At 39.1% G+C, this 21,386-nt stretch overlaps 1 protein-coding gene across 2 annotated transcripts in view; it reads right to left on the reverse strand.

The window, feature by feature from the left end:
• Window positions 1-12,457: 12,457 nt before the first annotated feature.
• TMBIM1 (transmembrane BAX inhibitor motif containing 1) overlaps window positions 12,458-21,386 on the reverse strand; it is a 249,393-nt gene continuing 240,464 nt past the window's right edge. For both annotated transcript variants that reach the window (XM_053698127.1, XM_053698125.1), the window contains exons 11-12: window positions 14,182-14,235; window positions 12,458-13,380 (exon numbers count right to left, since the gene is read on the reverse strand). In XM_053698127.1, coding sequence (XP_053554102.1) covers window positions 13,234-13,380; window positions 14,182-14,235 — 201 coding nt within the window. In that variant the 3' untranslated portion in view covers window positions 12,458-13,233. The remainder of the gene's footprint in view (window positions 13,381-14,181; window positions 14,236-21,386) is intronic.

Raw genomic sequence — 21,386 nt, forward strand, 5'->3', positions numbered from 1 at the left:
TCACATTGCAACGCAGAAAGCTCAGAAACTCTTCGAGCCGAAGAGATAGCAACTAAAAACAAAACTTTTCAAGATAATAGTTTAATATCTATGGAATGCATGGGTTAAAACGAAACCCCTTGAAGAACATTGAGAACTAAATTCAAACTCCATGGCAGAGCAATAGGTTTAAACACAGGCTTGATTCTGATTAAAGCCTGACAAAAAGACTGAACGTCTGGGACATCTGCCAGACGCTTGTGTAGTAAAATTTACAAAGCAGAAATTTGTCCCTTTAAGGAACTAGCTGATAATCCCTTCTCCAATCCTTCTTGGAGAAAGGACAAAATCCTAGGAATCTTAACCCTACTCCACGAGTAGCCCTTGGATTCGCACCAAAGATATTTACACCATATCTTATGGTAAATCTTTCTCGCGACAGGCTTGCGAGCCTGAATCAGAGTATCAATGACCGAGTCAGAGAATCCCCGCTTAGATAAGACTAAGCGTTCAATCTCCAAGCAGTCAGCTGCAGAGAATTTAGATTGGGATGTTGGAACTGACCTTGAATTAGAAGGTACTGTCTCAATGGCAGTTTCCACAGTGGCAGAGATGACATGCCCACTAGATCTGCATACCAAATCCTGCGTGGCCATGCAGGTGCTATCAGGATTACTTAAGCTCTCTCCTGTTTGATTCTTGCAATCAGATGAGGTAGGAGAGGAAATGGAGGAAACACATAAGCCAGGTTGAACGACCAAGGTACTGCTAGAGCATCTATCAGTACAGCTTGGGGATCCCTTGACCTGGACCCGTAACGAGGAAGTTTGGCATTCTGATGAGATGCCATCAGATCCAATTCTGGCTCACCCCATTGACGGATCAATGCTGCGAACACCTCCGGATGGAGTTCCCACTCCCCCGGATGAAAAAAGTCTGACGACTTAGAAAATCTGCTTCCCAGTTCTCTACTCCTGGGATATAGATTGCCGATAGATGGCAAGAGTGAGCCTCCACCCATTGGATTATCTTTGAAACCTCTATCATCGCTAGAGAACTCCTTGTTCCCCCTTGATGCTTGATGTATGCTACAGTCGTGATATTGTCCGACTGGAATCTTATGAATTTGGCCAAAGCCAACTGAGGCCACGCCTGAAGCGCGTTGAATATTGCTCTCAGTTCCAGAATATTGATTGGTAGTAGAGACTCCTCCTGAGTCCAAACACCCTGAGCCTTCAGGGAATTCCAGACTGCACCCCAGCCCAAGAGGCTGGCGTCCGTCGTCACTATTACCCATGCTGGTCTGCGGAAGCACATTCCCTGGGACAGATGATCCTGTGACAACCACCAAAGAAGAGAGTCTCTGGTCTCTTGATCCAGATTTATCTGAGGAGATAAATTTGCATAATCCCCATTCCACTGTCTGAACATGCACAGCTGCAGTGGTCTGAGATGAAAGCGAGCAAACGGAACAATGTACATTGCTGCTACCATTAATCCAATGACCTCCATACACTGAGCCACTGATGGCCGAGGAATGGACTGAAGTGCTCGGCAAGTATTTAGAATCTGACTTTCTGACCTCCGTCAAAAATATTTTCATGTCTTTCATTTTACCTCTTCCTATTACTAGTATAGGCAAAGAGAATGACTGGGGGTGGAGAGAAGGGAGGAGCTATATATACAGCTCTGCTGTGGTGCTCTTTACCACTTCCTGTTAGCAGGAGGATAATATCCCACAAGTAAGGATGAATCCGTGGACTCGTCGTATCTTGTAGAAGAAAACTTTAGACATAGATATTAAATAATTATCAAAACCAGCAACTCTACACCCCAGCCACGCTGGAGAGACTCACCCAACCGGTAACTAGGAATCCAATCCACACCAGCAGATAAAACAATCTTGTTCAAACGGCAAATCCTAGAAAGCTGCAACCATCAGAGAGAAGCGACAGGCAGGAAAAATTATCTTATGGCAGAAAAACCGCTCTGACTCCTTGAAAATCTGGCTTCCAAACAGCCGGTTGCAAACAAACTGATCAGCACTAAGGAAGTAACTGAGCGATCACATGATTGCAAATTCAAAAGTAAGGTGCAGTCCAACAACTTTCTTAAAGCGATATCACCCAAACAAAATAAAATATAACTTTGTGCAAACAAATCCCCATAGCCAAAATCAAAAAAGCCTTCACATGACAGAACAGTGCCCTGAACTGCTGCCCAATAAATCTCCAAACTTTAAAAGGGATATTCAGTCCCATAAGGATTCACCTTGTACTCAAACTATCCTTTTTTTTCTTTCTTTTAAAAACAAGGAACTCCTAAGTGCTGCATCCTTCTAACCTAGAAGGTAAAAGCACTTACCTGTGGATCCGCTGTAGGGCAGGTACAGCAAACAGGTGTGACAGAATCCTGACTGACATAGACCTGTAGATAAAGAAAAAACAGAGTAACCAACCCTGGTTTTCTTTATAGGGGTAGCAAAAATGTTGGAAGGTAAGCAAAGACCACCTCGCCGTTTTTCAACTGCTAAAAGCCACCATTACTCTTACTAAAGAGAATTATATGGACACAGCATAACCCCAATCCATGCTTGCAGGGAAAAGTACCCATTAAAGGATTAACAACTTGATTTCTTCAGACACATCCTTCGCAAATCACCTACAATGTTATGCAGGCAAAGAATGACTGGGGATTGTGGGAGGATACTTGAAGCTTTGCTGGTGTGTTCTTTGCCTCCACCTTGTGGCAAGGAGTTGAATTCTTACTAGCAATTTAATGGATTTGTGAACTCTCCATGCCATTGGAAAGAAAAATAAATAAATCAGAAAGTCATCCAGCAGACGATATTGCTCATAACAACAAAAACTTCCCAAGACAGAAGCTTAATGTCCAAACCATAAAAGTTCAAAAAGAGGAACACCTGTAAAGCTTGTGAAAAAAATAAAAATAAATTTAAAACAAAATTAAATGTTAGAAAGGGGAGAAATTGTTTAAGATACTGGATATATCCTGACTAAGCTTGAACAAAGCCTTGATGGCAAGACACTTAGCAATTTTCCTGTAATATGAAACAGAAAAAGCCAAAATATGTGTCTTTAAAAATTTAGTAGATAAGTCATTATTCTAAATGAATGCCAGATAAAACCCCAGTTTTCAAAAGCAGGAAAAAAACAACTTTCCAAATCATTAGAGAAATGTTACTTTATGGCCTGAAATAAGGTGTTTAATACTGCATTAATGAAAACTCTGTTATTAAAAAAAAAAGGTTTACAATCTCTAATCCATCAAGATGAAACACTTGATGATTGGAGAAACTTTTATCTGAATCAGGTTCGTAAACCAAGTTCAGCAAGGCCTGACCGGAGCAGTCAGATTAATAAAGAATGCTCTATTCAATTCTAACTATGGCTCTTGAAAAGCATCTTCCCATAGGATTCTGTGGAGATAGTCGAATTAAATTTTTGCACCATTGTCAAAGCATGCAAAGTTGAAGCTTAGGAGCCGGACCATTTTTGGTTCAGCACCTGGGTAGCGCTTGCCGATTGGTGGTTAAGTGTAGCCATCAATAAGCAAGTGCTATTTAGGGTGCTGAACCTAAAATGGTCTGGCTCATAAGCTTTACATTCCTGCTTTTTAAATAAAGATAGCAAGAGAATGAAAAAAATTAGGCGTAAATTAGAAAGTTGCTTAAAATTGCATGCTCTATCTGAATCATTAAAGAAAAAAATGTGGGTTAAGTATCCCTTTAACAATAATGCACTGCATAAAAATCTATCCCGGCCTAATAATTAAAGGGACAGTCTAGACTCAATACTTATTGTTACATACCAGACAAGCATCTTGCAACGTGCTCCACATCTATAAGCTTGTAAGAATGAAACTCAATCGTTTGTTAGCAGTCAAAAATAACAACAAGCTCCTCCCACAGCTTTCTTTTTGTCCAGTTAGCAGTGCACGTGCAAGTAGGAAAACATATTCACAACTCGATCGTTATTGGAGAAACGTAACATACCAAAAACATAATTTATGTAAGAACTTACCTGATAAATTCATTTCTTTCATATTAGCAAGAGTCCATGAGCTAGTGACGTATGGGATATACATTCCTACCAGGAGGGGCAAAGTTTCCCAAACCTCAAAATGCCTATAAATACACCCCTCACCACACCCACAATTCAGTTTAACGAATAGCCAAGAAGTGGGGTGATAAAAAAGTGCGAAAGCATATAAAATAAGGAATTGGAATAATTGTGCTTTATACAAAATCATAACCACCACAAAAAAAGGGCGGGCCTCATGGACTCTTGCTAATATGAAAGAAATGAATTTATCAGGTAAGTTCTTACATAAATTATGTTTTCTTTCATGTAATTAGCAAGAGTCCATGAGCTAGTGACGTATGGGATAATGACTACCCAAGATGTGGATCTTTCCACACAAGAGTCACTAGAGAGGGAGGGATAAAATAAAGACAGCCAATTCCTGCTGAAAATAATCCACACCCAAAATAAAGTTTAACGAAAAACATAAGCAGAAGATTCAAACTGAAACCGCTGCCTGAAGTACTTTTCTACCAAAAACTGCTTCAGAAGAAGAAAATACATCAAAATGGTAGAATTTAGTAAAAGTATGCAAAGAGGACCAAGTTGCTGCTTTGCAGATCTGGTCAACCGAAGCTTCATTCCTAAACGCCCAGGAAGTAGATACTGACCTAGTAGAATGAGCTGTAATTCTCTGAGGCGGAATTTTACCCGACTCAACATAGGCAAGATGAATTAAAGATTTCAACCAAGATGCCAAAGAAATGGCAGAAGCTTTCTGGCCTTTCCTAGAACCGGAAAAGATAACAAATAGACTAGAAGTCTTACGGAAAGATTTCGTAGCTTCAACATAATATTTCAAAGCTCTAACAACATCCAAAGAATGCAACGATTTCTCCTTAGAATTCTTAGGATTAGGACATAATGAAGGAACCACAATTTCTCTACTAATGTTGTTGGAATTCACAACTTTAGGTAAAAATTCAAAAGAAGTTCGCAACACCGCCTTATCCTGATGAAAAATCAGAAAAGGAGACTCACAAGAAAGAGCAGATAATTCAGAAACTCTTCTAGCAGAAGAGATGGCCAAAAGGAACAAAACTTTCCAAGAAAGTAATTTAATGTCCAATGAATGCATAGGTTCAAACGGAGGAGCTTGAAGAGCTCCCAGAACCAAATTCAAACTCCAAGGAGGAGAAATTGACTTAATGACAGGTTTTATACGAACCAAAGCTTGTACAAAACAATGAATATCAGGAAGAATAGCAATCTTTCTGTGAAAAAGAACAGAAAGAGCAGAGATTTGTCCTTTCAAAGAACTTGCGGACAAACCCTTATCTAAACCATCCTGAAGAAACTGTAAAATTCTCTGTATTCTAAAAGAATGCCAAGAAAAATGATGAGAAAGACACCAAGAAATATAAGTCTTCCAGACTCTATAATATATCTCTCGAGATACAGATTTACGAGCCTGTAACATAGTATTAATCACAGAGTCAGAGAAACCTCTTTGACCAAGAATCAAGCGTTCAATCTCCATACCTTTAAATTTAAGGATTTCAGATCCTGATGGAAAAAAGGGCCTTGTGACAGAAGGTCTGGTCTTAACGGAAGAGTCCATGGTTGGCAAGAGGCCATCCGGACAAGATCCGCATACCAAAACCTGTGAGGCCATGCCGGAGCTACCAGCAGAACAAACGAGCATTCCTTCAGAATCTTGGAGATTACTCTTGGAAGATGAACTAGAGGCGGAAAGATATAGGCAGGATGATACTTCCAAGGAAGTGATAATGCATCCACTGCCTCCGCCTGAGGATCCCGGGATCTGGACAGATACCTGGGAAGTTTCTTGTTTAGATGGGACGCCATCAGATCTATTTCTGGAAGTTCCCACATTTGAACAATCTGAAGAAATACCTCTGGGTGAAGAGACCATTCGCCCGGATGCAACGTTTGGCGACTGAGATAATCCGCTTCCCAATTGTCTACACCTGGGATATGAACCGCAGAGATTAGACAGGAGCTGGATTCCGCCCAAACCAAGATTCGAGATACTTCTTTCATAGCCAGAGGACTGTGAGTCCCTCCTTGATGATTGATGTATGCCACAGTTGTGACATTGTCTGTCTGAAAACAAATGAACGATTCTCTCTTCAGAAGAGGCCAAAACTGAAGAGCTCTGAAAATTGCACGGAGTTCCAAAATATTGATCGGTAATCTCACCTCCTGAGATTCCCAAACTCCTTGTGCCGTCAGAGATCCCCACACAGCTCCCCAACCTGTGAGACTTGCATCTGTTGAAATTACAGTCCAGGTCGGAAGCACAAAAGAAGCCCCCTGAATTAAACGATGGTGATCTGTCCACCATGTTAGAGAGTGTCGAACAATCGGTTTTAAAGATATTAATTGAGATATCTTCGTGTAATCCTTGCACCATTGCTTCAGCATACAGAGCTGAAGAGGTCGCATGTGAAAACGAGCAAAGGGGATCGCGTCCGATGCAGCAGTCATAAGACCTAGAATTTCCATGCATAAGGCTACCGAAGGGAATGATTGTGACTGAAGGTTTCGACAAGCTGTAATCAACTTTAGACGTCTCTTGTCTGTTAAAGACAGAGTCATGGACACTGAATCCATCTGGAAACCCAGAAAGGTTACCCTTGTCTGAGGAATCAAAGAACTTTTTGGTAAATTGATCCTCCAACCATGATCTTGAAGAAACAACACAAGTCGATTCGTATGAGATTCTGCTAAATGTAAAGACTGAGCAAGTACCAAGATATCGTCCAAATAAGGAAATACCACAATACCCTGTTCTCTGATTACAGACAGCAGGGCACCGAGAACCTTTGTAAAAATTCTTGGAGCTGTAGCTAGGCCAAACGGCAGAGCCACAAATTGGTAATGCTTGTCCAGAAACGAGAATCTCAGGAACTGATAATGATCTGGATGAATCGGAATATGCAGATATGCATCCTGTAAATCTATCGTGGACATATAATTCCCTTGCTGAACAAAAGGTAAGATAGTCCTTACAGTTACCATCTTGAACGTTGGTATCCTTACATAACTATTCAATATTTTTAGATCCAGAACTGGTCTGAAAGAATTCTCCTTCTTTGGTACAATGAAGAGATTTGAATAAAACCCCATCCCCTGTTCCGGAACTGGAACTGGCATAATTACTCCAGTCAACTCTAGATCTGAAACACATTTCAGAAATGCTTGAGCTTTTACTGGATTTACTGGGACACGGGAAAGAAAAAATCTCTTTGCAGGAGGTCTCAACTTGAAACCAATTCTGTACCCTTCTGAAACAATGCTCTGAATCCAAAGATTGTGAACAGAATTGATCCAAATTTCCTTGAAAAAACGTAACCTGCCCCCTACCAGCTGAGCTGGAATGAGGGCCGCACCTTCATGTGGACTTAGAAGCAGGCTTTGCCTTTCTAGCTGGCTTGGATTTATTCCAGACTGGAGATGGTCTCCAAACTGAAACTGCTCCTGAGGATGAAGGATCAGGCTTTTGTTCTTTGTTGAAACGAAAGGAACGAAAACGATTATTAGCCCTGTTTTTACCTTTAGATTTTTTATCCTGTGGTAAAAAAGTTCCTTTCCCACCAGTAACAGTTGAAATAATGGAATCCAACTGAGAACCAAATAATTTGTTACCCTGGAAAGAAATGGAAAGTAAAGTTGATTTAGAAGCCATATCAGCATTCCAAGTTTTAAGCCATAAAGCTCTTCTAGCTAAAATAGCTAGAGACATAAACCTGACATCAACTCTGATAATATCAAAAATGGCATCACAGATAAAATTATTAGCATGCTGAAGAAGAATAATAATATCATGAGAATCACGATGTGTTACTTGTTGCGCTAAAGTTTCCAACCAAAAAGTTGAAGCTGCAGCAACATCAGCCAAAGATATAGCAGGTCTAAGAAGATTACCTGAACACAGATAAGCTTTTCTTAGAAAGGACTCAATTTTCCTATCTAGAGGATCCTTAAACGAAGTACCATCTGACGTAGGAATAGTAGTACGTTTAGCAAGGGTAGAAATAGCCCCATCAACTTTAGGGATCTTGTCCCAAAATTCTAATCTGTCAGACGGCACAGGATATAATTGCTTAAAACGTTTAGAAGGAGTAAATGAATTACCCAAATTATCCCATTCTTTGGAAATTACTGCAGAAATAGCATTAGGAACAGGAAAAACTTCTGGAATAACCACAGGAGCTTTAAATACCTTATCTAAACGTTTAGAATTAGTATCAAGAGGACCAGAATCCTCTATTTCTAAAGCAATTAGAACTTCTTTAAGTAAAGAACGAATAAATTCCATTTTAAATAAATATGAAGATTTATCAGCATCAACCTCAGAGACAGAATCCTCTGAACCAGAGGAGTCATCAGAATCAGAATGATGATGTTTATTTAAAAATTCATCTGTAGGGAGAGAAGTTTTAAAAGATTTTTTACGTTTACTAGAAGGAGAAATAACAGACATAGCCTTCTTTATGGATTCAGAAACAAAATCTCTTATATTATCAGGAACATTCTGCACCTTAGATGTTGAGGGAACTGCAACAGGCAATGGTACTTTACTAAAGGAAATATTATCTGCTTTAACAAGTTTGTCATGACAATCAATACAAACAACAGCTGGAGAAATAGCTACCAAAAGTTTACAGCAGATACACTTAGCTTTGGTAGATTCAGCACTTGACAGCGATTTTCCTGTAGTATCTTCTGGCTCAGATGCAACGTGAGACATCTTGCAATATGTAAGAGAAAAAACAACATATAAAGCAAAATTGATCAAATTCCTTAAATGACAGTTTCAGGAATGGGAAAGAATGCCAAAGAACAAGCTTCTAGCAACCAGAAGCAATAAAAAATGAGACTTAAATAATGTGGAGACAAAAGTGACGCCCATATTTTTTCGCGCCAAATAAGACGCCCACATTATTTGGCGCCTAAATGCTTTTTGGCGCCAAAAATGACGCCACATCCGGAACGCCGACATTTTTGGCGCGAAATAACGTCAAAGAATGACGCAACTTCCGGCGACACGTATGACGCCGGAAACGGAAATAGAATTTTTGCGCCAAAAAAGTCCGCGCCAAGAATGACGCAATAAAATGAAGCATTTTCAGCCCCCGCGAGCCTAACAGCCCACAGGGAAAAAGTCAAATTTTAAGGTAAGAAAAAATGGTCAAATCAAAATGCATTATCCCAAATATGAAACTGACTGTCTAAAAATAAGGAAAGTTGAACATTCTGAGTCAAGGCAAATAAATGTTTGAATACATATATTTAGAACTTTATAAACAAAGTGCCCAACCATAGCTTGGAGTGTCACAGAAAATAAGACTTACTTACCCCAGGACACTCATCTACATATAGCAGATAGCCAAACCAGTACTGAAACGAGAATCAGCAGAGGTAATGGTATATATAAGAGTATATCGTCGATCTGAAAAGGGAGGTAAGAGATGAATCTCTACGACCGATAACAGAGAACCTATGAAATAGACCCCTTAGAAGGAGATCACTGCATTCAAATAGGCAATACTCTCCTCACATCCCTCTGACATTCACTGCACGCTGAGAGGAAAACCGGGCTCCAACTTGCTGCGGAGCGCATATCAACGTAGAATCTAGCACAAACTTACTTCACCACCTCCATCGGAGGCAAAGTTTGTAAAACTGAATTGTGGGTGTGGTGAGGGGTGTATTTATAGGCATTTTGAGGTTTGGGAAACTTTGCCCCTCCTGGTAGGAATGTATATCCCATACGTCACTAGCTCATGGACTCTTGCTAATTACATGAAAGAAATATACACACACAATAGGTGGGTGGAGCGTGGCAGCTATAATGAATATTTAAATGTTTTATGTACTTAGTACAAGCTTATAGATGTGGGACCAGTTGCACAATGCTTCTCGGGTATGTAACAATAAGTAATCAAAATGATGTATTTCATATTAGAAAAATGTCTGGCGCACTCAGAAACAAAGGAGCAGTTGACTGCTGGTCCTCAGCTGAACCCCGTCACTGACCAAACGGCAGCGCTAGTTGCATAACTCAATTGTGGAACTTTTGCTGGTGATTGGCTCAGCAGTGGGTTCAGCTTGTGGCAGCAGTGCACAACAGGTCTTGGCTAGAGAACCTCTATCAAATGAGGTGTAGCTCAGCACTAGAATTCAACTCACTCCATCTTGGAGGCAAACATTTGACTGACTGATTCTGGGAGAGTGCGGGGAATGTTGGGGTGTTTCTGCCTCCTCCTAGTGAACTGGAGTGTGGAATTGCGTGCAATGTTTCACTGACCTCACCGTCTTATGAAAGAATTAAACACTTTAATAATTTAACTTTTTCATCTACTATACTAATTATTGTAGCTTTCTTGCTAGGGTATAAAACTATAAACATCCAGAAAACAATTTTAATCACCCCGATTTCCTTTTCTGTAGGAGAAATGTAATTAAACAAATACTTGAAGAATAAGCTTTATTACATGAAATTGCAGAGTGTAAAACACAATAGTAATAAATACAAAGTAAATATATAATTAGCTTTAATCAACATTTAAAAAAAAATATATGCTTATGTGTGGTGTGTATATATATATATATATATATATATATATATATATATATATATATATATATATATATATATATATATATATATATATATATAGGAGTATATCTTTGGATGTATACATTTAATTAAACACATAACTGCCTGGAACTGAATGATCAGTTTTCCTGCAGTAAAGCTTCTGATTCCCATGGTACATAGCTTGTGTACCTCAGAAGCTAGTACTTGAACAAGCCCATTTCCCATGATGCTTTATAAAATAAGGCACGTGTGACGCCAGTCAAAATAAGTGTCCAGGTAAAGTACAGAAGCACCATGCTTTGAAATCAGGGCATTAATGTATTAACATGTATGACTGCACAGCACTATCCAATAATAAACGTTATTAATAATCTACTATATTCTCTTTGACAGGCAGTAAAGAAGTTTATCTTATAAAATAGGGTTGTGCAGCTTTAGGTCTAAGACTGCAATGTGCCCCTCCCCCCAAATTATTTTTATGTGGTCTCCACTTCCCCATTTGCAAATAAGATTTCTTCATCTATATTGATGCTTGTGACATCTCTTACTAAAGAATTGCCCATTTGAAGTTTGAATATATATGTGGGTTTGCTTTAATAAAGAAAGTTTATATTAGAATTTGTTCATTAGGCCTTTAAGTGAAAATAAATAGATCCAACAAGGCCCCTCATATAAAATCGGTAGCATGTCCGTTTTATAGAAATACTGTGTCAAAGAGGCAATTTAAACAGTCAACTTAAATAGCTAAATGAATCATAAATGAAAATAAATCATTTGAAGGCATATACAGTACGTTTCCCTTCTGTCTATACATAAATGCAACAAATCATTGCATTAATGGTAAAGAATAATAATAAAAGTGCTTATATAATCACTAACTATAAAAAAAGTGTACAATCTATAAATGAATACTATTTTCCAATGTATGTGAATATTTATATTCTGTATACATACACACATATATATATATATACAGACAGTTCAAGGTATATGCACTCTCACCACCTCTCTACCCCACCAGGGTGCTCTCAGGAAATGTAAAATAGCAAATGATTCAAAGCACTCACTGGTCTTCTGCCATCAAATTAGAAATTTATTAAGTTACTTAATAAGTTTCTAATTTGATGTCAGAAGACCAGTGAGTGCTTTGAATCATTTGCTATTAATATAGATATATATAGGTTTAGAGGGCACTTTCCGTAACAAAAGACAGCCCCTATCCTCAGACACCTGGTGACCCGGAAAACTTTTACACAAATAAATCTTTTGCTACTTGTGATTGGAGAGTGCCTTTTAAACCTTTATTACTACATGTTAATGTTATATATGTTATATACATCTCAAATTGAAATCTTCATTAAAAAAAAGAAAAAGATATCAATAATGAAGTTTTTTTTATAGATTAATATATCTCACCGGTTATTATGTTTCAGGCCCTATTTTCAATATAGGAGTTAATGAACTAATCTTCATTATTGTAACATTTTTCAATAGTAAAATATATCTTAAAAATAATTAGTGTGTATAATAGCCACCAAGCCTTTTTTAGAGTATTATATTAACACCGAGTATCAAACGAGGACGGCAGTAGGCTCCCTAAATCTTCTCTACCATTCTTACACCAGGCACCTCCCAGTGTCACGCTAAATGTCTTACCCAGCAATCCTTTTACCACCCACTGTGCAGCATTTTCTGCCTTTAGGAAACAGAACTAGCAAAAGTTTTACTATACCTCATTATTTATATTTGTCTTTTTGAATAAATAATAGCAGATTCATGGATTAAAGGGCTTTTAAACAGAGACTTTAATAATATATGATTTTATTATGTGTTGTAAAAAAAAAATATTTGTGAAACATTACTTTTTTCATATTTTAATGCAATTTAACATATTTAATTTAATATTGTGGACTTTCCAAATCCTGTGAGAATTGGAAGTGCAGACTTTATTGTATACACCCATTTCCTGAGCAGCCTAGTAACTAATTTATATCTGTCCCTAAACATCCTCAGCAGAGGATATGAATTATTTTTAATTGAAATCTAGGTTACAATATGATGGCACCCTTTACTTTGGAAACTAAACTACATATTTCCAGGGAAATATTTGCTTTCAATACATTATGTCTAGAAATTTTTAGGTTTCCTTTAATATATTTACACATGAATATCTTGAATTTAGGGACTCTGAAAAAATATATACACGTCCTTTTTTTTCCTCCACACAGGAGTACAGCTGTATTAATGAATAGATTGTTCATTATGTTGTATGAATGATGAAAAAGAAAAGCATAATACATTTCAGTTGTTAAAAAAAACAAAAGTAACAAATATTTTAAAAGAATATAAAGCAATTGATAGAAGATGTAACAGTAGCAATACAAAGATACGTTTAACCACCTCCCTGCATGTCAAGCGGTTCGAGCATCTCGGAGATAGCAATCGAAACCATTGCAATGTAAACCAGTTAATAGAGATGATGTAAACTGTAAAGCATGAATACGCATTTTCCTCCTCTCTATATATAATCCTCTGTGTTCTCCAAATGGAAAGGATATATGTGGGAGGCATAATGTCAGTCTACACTCTGCTACCCACAATCTGGAGCAGCGAAGTGAAAATGTATACAATGTCAGTGTAGATTTTCATAGCTCCATAGACATATTCCTCTGGACTAATGGTGTGCTTCCTGTTTCCAAGCAGCAGCTGGGTGTCATAAGCCAGGAACTATGGGAAAAATATATAAAAACAGTAAATATCGAAGTTGGTAGCAGAGTAACTCTTTAAATTAGACTGTGATAAATAACTTTAGAGATGTTAAAGGAACTTCCATGACTTAGATTAAATGTATAATTATAAAAACAAAAAAAAACTCCCAGTTTACTTGTTGTCAAATGTACCTCTTTGCCTTGGTACCCTATGTTGAAATTTAGCTCATTTTCATGAGAGCATATGTTCATTGCTCAAGAGTAAGCGTCTTGAAATTGAACTGGAAATGTAATAAAGCTGTATGCTCTGTATCATTAATATTTTATTTGTACTTCCACATCTCTTTAAACAGGACAAACTAAAAAAAACAAAAACACTCCTCAATATTTGTTTATGTACATGAAACCCAAAAATTTTCTTTCATGCTCCAGATAAACTGTGTGATTTTAAACAACTTTCCAATTTACTTCTATTATCAAATTTGCTTGATTCTTTTGGTATCCTTTGTTGAAGGAGCAGCAATGAAAAGAGGAATTTATGTGCAACCATCAATCATGCACTATCTGAATTATGAAAGAAAAATGTTGGGTTTCATGTCCCATTAATCTTTAGGGACATTCTTAGAGAATTCAGTGCTTGTCCTGTCTGTTACCTAATGACCATGAGTCTCAGCAAATAGTGTGTTTGAATAACATTTATTGCTAACTGATGTATGTCAAATGGCCTAAATCCATATTGGCATCTGGCATGTATATTTTTAGTGGATCTTAAAATCATCAGTCCCTTACCAGAGATGCTATTTAAAACCAAATAACTTACCAGAGTAAAAGCAATGGCTCCAATTGCAGCATACACCATATGCAACCAATATATCTAAAATAGCACAAAGAAAGCAAAAACATAAAAAGTCAAGTAGATGCAATCTAAGAAATATAAACTAAAATGGAAATGTAATTATTGCCCTCTACAGAGTTATTATTTCTTATTCTTAATGGATTTCACTGGGGAGCAGGCTACCTACATATTCCTATTGGGTTCGGGACTAACAAAACCTGTATGAGTTGGAGTCATATTCTAGGATTTAACTTTCAGCAGACAGTATCTGCTTTATATAATATCATGGTTGCTCACCGTGCTATTGTTTCACCCTTGTTTGCAAGCTCTTTTGCAAACCATTCTCCTATTTTAATGCCGTAAAGGTGTGGGTTGGTGAAGCTCTACATTCTGGGCGCTGACATCTTGGAGAGTAGGTATTCTCACACCTTGTGACAGTGGTGTGCATTCACAGATCAGTCATGCTGCTGGGTATTTGAGGGTTGTATCATATGAATGATTCAGAGCAAAAGCTTCACATTTTTAAACTGTTGTCACATATATTATTTTTAGCTGTACAAAGAAATATGAAGCTCCCACTCTATATCATAGACGATAAACTTAAGAGCATAATATAGCTGTGAATGAGCTGGCAATGCCACTAATCCATTAATGTGTACTATTCTGTCATGGTGTGCAAAAATATGTGAGTTCCAAGATGGAACGTTACCAACCAGCACCTTAAAGGGGTTAAATATTTTTTTTAAAAAATGCACAAGGATCTGAAGGGAGCAGCAGGTACAATAGCACAGTGAGTAGTGACCATGCTATTGTAGTTGTTGCAAAGAAGCTTAAAAAAGGGACACTAAACCCAATTTTGTTTTCTTTCATGATTCAGATAGAGCTTGCAAACACAGGGGTGAAACAATAGCACAGTGAGCAACCATGATATTATATATAGCAGTTGATGTCCGCTGAAGGCTGAACCAAAATTGGGCCAGCTCCTATGCTTACAGTCCTGCTTTTTCAAACAAAGATAGCAAGAGAACGAAGAAAATTTGATAATAGAAGTAAATTAGAAAGTTGCTTAAAACTGCATGCTCTATTTGAATAAAAAAAATTCATTTTTGGGGGGTTTTATGTCCCTTTTTTAAGCTTCTTTGCAACAACTACAATAGCATGGTTACTACTCACTGTGCTATTGTACCTGCTGCTCCCTTCAGATCCTTGTGCTTTTTTTGTTGCTTTTTTTTAACCCCTTTAAGGTACTGGTTGGTAAAGTTCAATCTTCGGGCTCACATATTCTTACACACCATGACAGAATAGTACACATTGTAGTTGTTGCAAAGAAGCTTAAAAAGGGATACTAAACCCATTTTTTTTCTTCTTTCATGATTCAGATAGAGCATGCAATTTTAAGCAACTTTCTAATTTACTCCTATTATCACATTTTCTTCGTTCTCTTGCTATCTTTATTTGAAAAAGCAGGACTGTAGCATAGGAGCTGGTCCATTTTTGGTTCAGAACCTGGGTAGCGCTTGCTGATTGGTGGCTAAATGTAGCCAATAATCAGCAAGCGCTATCCAGTGTTCTGAACCAAAAATGGGCTGCCTCCTGAGCTTAGATTCCGCTTTTTCAAATGAAGATACCAAGAGAATAAAGATTTTTTGATAATAGGAGTAAATTAGAAAGTTGCTTAAAATTGCATGCTCTATCTGAATCATAAAACAATTAGGTTTAGTATCCCTTTAAGTTTCCTTTCAACATAATAAGTTTCTTTCCACTAATAGTAACAAAAGAGCCTGACACCAAAAGTATAGTTTTTATGAATCAATTTCTTCTTACTTAAAGTGATATATGATGTTCTCTTGTGGGAATAAAAAATCTTAGATTAAGTAGAATTGGATTAGAAAGACGATCATACTTTCTTGTGCTATAGAAGCATCATTTTTGCTTGACTGTGATGAAGCTAGCACGTAAGGAATCATCTAGATGAAACTGGGATATCTTCCTGAGCACATATACCAAGGATGGGGGAATCAATGCAAATGGAAAAAACATAATTATGCTTACCTGATAAATTTATTTCTCTTGTGGTGTATCCAGTCCACGGATCATCCATTACTAATGGGATATTCTCCTTCCCAACAGGAAGTTGCAAGAGGATCACCCACAGCAGAGCTGCTATATAGCTCCTCCCCTCACTGCCATATCCAGTCATTCGACCGAAACAAGCCGAGAAAGGAGAAACCATAGGGTGCAGTGGTGACTGTAGTTTAATTAAATTTTAGACCTGCCTTAAAATGACAGGGCGGGCCGTGGACTGGATACACTACAAGAGAAATAAATTTATCAGGTAAGCATAAATTATGTTTTCTCTTGTTAAGTGTATCCAGTCCACGGATCATCCATTACTTATGGGATACCAATACCAAAGCTAAAGTACACGGATGATGGGAGGGACAAGGCAGGGATTAAGTAGAAGGAACCACTGCCTGAAGAACCTTTCTCCCAAAAACAGCCTCCGAAGAAGCAAAAGTATCAAATTTGTAAAATTTTGAAAAAGTGTGAAGCGAAGACCAAGTCGCAGCCTTGCAAGTCTGTTCAACAGAGGCCTCATTTTTAAAGGCCCAGGTGGAAGCCACAGCTCTAGTAGAATGAGCTGTAATTCTTTAGGGGGGCTGCTGTCCAGCAATCTCATAGGCTAGGCGTATAATACTCCGAAGCCAAAAGGAAAGAGAGGTTGCCGAAGCTTTTTGACCTCTCCTCTGTCCAGAATAAACGACAAACAGGGAAGATGTTTGACGAAAATCTTTAGTAGCTTGTAAGTAAAACTTCAAGGCACGGACTACGTCCAGATTATGTAAAAGACGTTCCTTCTTTGAAGAGGGATTAGGACACAATGATGAAACAACAACCTCTTGATTGATATTCTTGTTAGAAACCACCTTAAGTAAAAACCCAGGTTTGGTACGCAGAACTACCTTATCTGCATGAAAAATCAGATAAGGAGAATCACATTGTAAGGCGGATAGCTCAGAGACTCTCCGAGCCGAGGAAATAGCCATCAAAAACAGAACTTTCCAAGATAAAAGCTTAATATCAATGGAATGAAGGGGTTCAAACGGAACTCCTTGAAGAACTTTAAGAACCAAGTTTAAGCTCCATGGGGGAGCAACAGGTTTAAACACAGGCTTAATTCTAACCAAACCCTGACAAAATGCCTGGACGTCTGGAACTTTAGCCAAACGCTTGTGAATAAGAATAGACAGAGCAGAAATCTGTCCCTTCAAGGAACTAGCTGATAATCCTTTGTCCAAACCCTCTTGGAGAAAGGACAATATCCTAGGAATCCTAACCTTACTCCATGAGTAATTCTTGGATTCACACCAGTAAAGATATGTACGCCATATCTTGTGATAGATTTTCCTGGTAACAGGCTTTCGTGCCTGTATTAAGGTATCAATGACTGACTCTGAGAAGCCACGCTTTGATAGAATCAAGCGTTCAATCTCCATGCAGTCAGTCTCAGAGAAATTAGATTTGGATGATTGAAAGGACCTTGTATTAGAAGGTCCTGTCTTAGAGGCAGAGTCCATGGTGGAAAGGATGACATGTCCACTAGGTCTGCATACCAGGTCCTGCGTGGCCACGCAGGCGCTATTAGAATCACCGATGCTCTCTCCTGTTTGATTTTGGCAATCAGTTGAGGGAGCAGAGGAAACAGTGGAAACACATAAGCCAGGTTGAAGAACCAAGGCGCTGCTAGAGCATCTATCAGCGTCGCTTCTGGGTCCCTGGACCTGGATCCGTAACAAGGAAGCTTGGCGTTCTGGCGAGACGCCATGAGATCCAACTCTGGTTTGCCCAAACGATGAATCAACTGAGCAAACACCTCCGGATGGAGTTCCCACTCCCCCGGGTGAAAAGTCTGACGACTTAGAAAATCCGCCTCCCAGTTCTCCACGCCTGGGATATGGATTGCTGACAGGTGGCAAGAGTGAGTCTCTGCCCAGCGAATTATTTTTGAGACTTCTAACATCGCTAGGGAACTCCTGGTTCCCGCTTGATGGTTGATGTAAGCCACAGTCGTGATATTGTCCGACTGAAATCTGATGAACCTCAGTGTTGCTAACTGAGGCCAAGCCAGAAGAGCATTGAATATTGCTCTTAACGCCAGAATATTTATCGGAAGGAGTTTCTCCTCCTGAGTCCACGATCCCTGTGCCTTCAGGGAGTTCCAGACTGCACCCCAACTTAGAAGGCTGGCATCTGTTGTTACAATTGTCCAATCTGGCCTGCGAAAGGTCATACCCTCGGACAGGTGGACCCGAGACAACCACCAGAGAGGAGAATCTCTGGTCTCTTGATCCAGATTTAGCAGAGGGGACAAATCTGTGTAATCCCCATTCCACTGACTTAGCATGCATAATTGCAGCGGTCTGAGATGTAGGCGCGCAAATGGCACTATGTCCATTGCCGCTACCATTAAGCCGATCACCTCCATACACTGAGCCACCGAAGGGCGCGGAATGGAATGAAGATATCAGGTTCCTTGGTTATTTGAATCACAACTGCAGAGTCTAAATAAAATATATTTGTTTCACAACTGAAGTACAGGCTATTATATCAGCATAGACTGTTTTATTCAGAGTGATTTTTATAAGTAATGGCAGTAAGTCTTTATATGGTTATATTATATCGTTATACCATATAAATATTTAGAGGCTGAAAATAAATATTATTATTAATAACATCTTTTGACAATAATTGTGCTCAAACCCAAATGTGAGAGATAGTGTTCATTGTAATAATCACTGAGGCATGAGAGATGTGAGACACACAGACTGCAGCTGCTGACAGGGGCGTGACCTGCTGCGAGACACAGCACACAGAGTAAGGCTTGCAGCGTGGAAATCTGAACACAGACTAGTGATTGTAAATGGAGCTGTGAGACACGCTGAGTTGTAAGGAGCTGTATGGCACGCTGAGATGAATGAAGCTGTGTGACGTCACATAAAGTCCGTTACTGTCCGGTATGAGAATGTATTCAAAGGAAGTTCATAGAATTAAATAAAACATTCATTGCAATCAAAGTAATTTCTGAGAGACAAAGTCAGTTTACAAAAGTTCAAAAAGGAAACATGAAATTTGTAATTAGCCGTTACCTAAGGCATCCAAGGTAAATTAGATTTGATACTAATACCGTAGTAGTAGTTGGTAGAATCCTCCTGTTGGAAATTAGATAGCAATTCCTGTAGAGATGAGGAGTTGAATAACTTAATACTTCTTGGAATAGCAATCTTCAGGATGAATGAGACTAGTTGTTATTAGTCCCTTTGTGACCAAACTGCAGCTGGTATTTGTAAATCCAAATGTTAAAGTAGTAGAAGGGAAACTTCTTTTGATAAGTATATAGCTTATAAGAAAGAGAGCACTGGTTTCAGCAAACAATACTCAACAACTAAGCACTTGTTTGGGGCGGGGTGATGCCTTAAGTACAGGTGAGGAAGGTGAGTTGAGGCAAAAAGTAAAAGCAGGACTGGAATCCTTACAGAAGAATACGGCAAGCATTTAGAAGCTTTGATAACCTGGACTCCGTCAGGTAAATTTTCATCTCTACAGAATCTATAAGAGTCCCTAAGAAGGAGACTCTTGTGAGTGGGGATAGAGAACTCTTTTCCTCGTTCACTTTCCACCCGTGCGATCTCAGAAATGCCAGAACTATCTCTGTATGAGACTTGGCAATTTGAAAGCTTGACGCCTGTATCAGGATGTCGTCTAGATACGGAGCCACCGCTATGCCTCGCGGTCTTAGAACCGCCAGAAGTGAGCCCAGAACCTTCGTAAAGATTCTCGGGGCTGTAGCCAACCCGAAGGGAAGAGCTACAAACCTTAGGAACCGATGATGATCTTTGTGAATCGGTATGTGAAGGTAGGCATCCTTTAAGTCCACTGTGGTCATGTACTGACCCTCTTGGATCATGGGTAGGATGGTCCGAATAGTTTCCATTTTGAATGATGGAACTCTGAGGAATTTGTTTAAGATCTTTAGATACAAGATTGGTCTGAAGGTTCCCTCTTTCTTGGGAACCACAAACAGATTTGAATAAAAACCCTGTCCTTGTTCCGTCCGCGGAACTGGATGGATCACTCCCATTACTAGGAGGTCTTGCACACAGCGTAGGAATGCCTCTTTCTTTATCTGATTTGCAGATAACCTTGACAGATGAAATCTCCCTTGTGGAGGGGAAGCTTTGAAGTCCAGAAGATATCCCTGAGATATGATCTCCAACGCCCAGGGATCCTGAACATCTCTTGCCCACGCCTGGGCGAAGAGAAAAAGTCTGCCCCCTACTAGATCCGTCGCCGGATAGGGGGCCATTCCTTCATGCTGTCTTAGAGGCAGCAGCAGGCTTTCTGGCCTGCTTGCCTTTGTTCCAGGACTGGTTAGGTTTCCAGGCCTGCTTAGATTGAGCAAAAGTTCCCTCTTGTCTTCAAGCGGAGGAAGTTGATGCTGCACCTGCCTTGGAATTTCGAAAGGCACGAAAATTAGACTGTTTGGCCTTTGATTTTGCCCTGTCCTGAGGAAGGGTATGACCCTTACCTCCAGCAATTTCAGCAATAATTTCTTTCAAACTAGGCCCGAATAAGGTCTGCCCCTTGAAAGGAATGTTGAGTAATTTAGACTTTGAAGTCACATCAGCTGACCAGGATTTGAGCCATATCGCCCTACGCGCCTGGATGGCGAATCCGGAATTCTTAACCGTTAGTTTAGTCAAATGAACAATGGCATCAGAAACAAATGAGTTAGCTAGCTTAAGAGTTCTAAGCTTGTCAACAATTTCAGTCAATGGAGCTATATGGATGGCCTCTTTCAGGGCCTCAAACCAGAATGCCGTCGCAGCAATGCATGCAAGGGGCTGTAAAATAAAACCTTGTTGAATAAACATTTTCTTAAGGTAACCCTCTAATTTTTTATCCATTGGATCTGAAAAAGCACAACTGTCCTCAACTGGGATAGTGGTACGCTTTGCTAAAGTAGAAACTGCTCCCTCCACCTTAGGGACAGTCTGCCATAAGTCCCGTGTAGTGGCATCTATTGGAAACATTTTTCTAAATATAGGAGGTGGGGAAAAGGGCACACCGGGCCTATCCCACTCCTTACTAATAATTTCTGTAAGCCTTTTAGGTATTGGAAAAACATCAGT

The sequence above is a fragment of the Bombina bombina genome, chromosome 1, assembly GCF_027579735.1.
Source record: "Bombina bombina isolate aBomBom1 chromosome 1, aBomBom1.pri, whole genome shotgun sequence".
In the NCBI taxonomy this organism is placed as follows: Eukaryota; Metazoa; Chordata; class Amphibia; order Anura; family Bombinatoridae; genus Bombina; species Bombina bombina.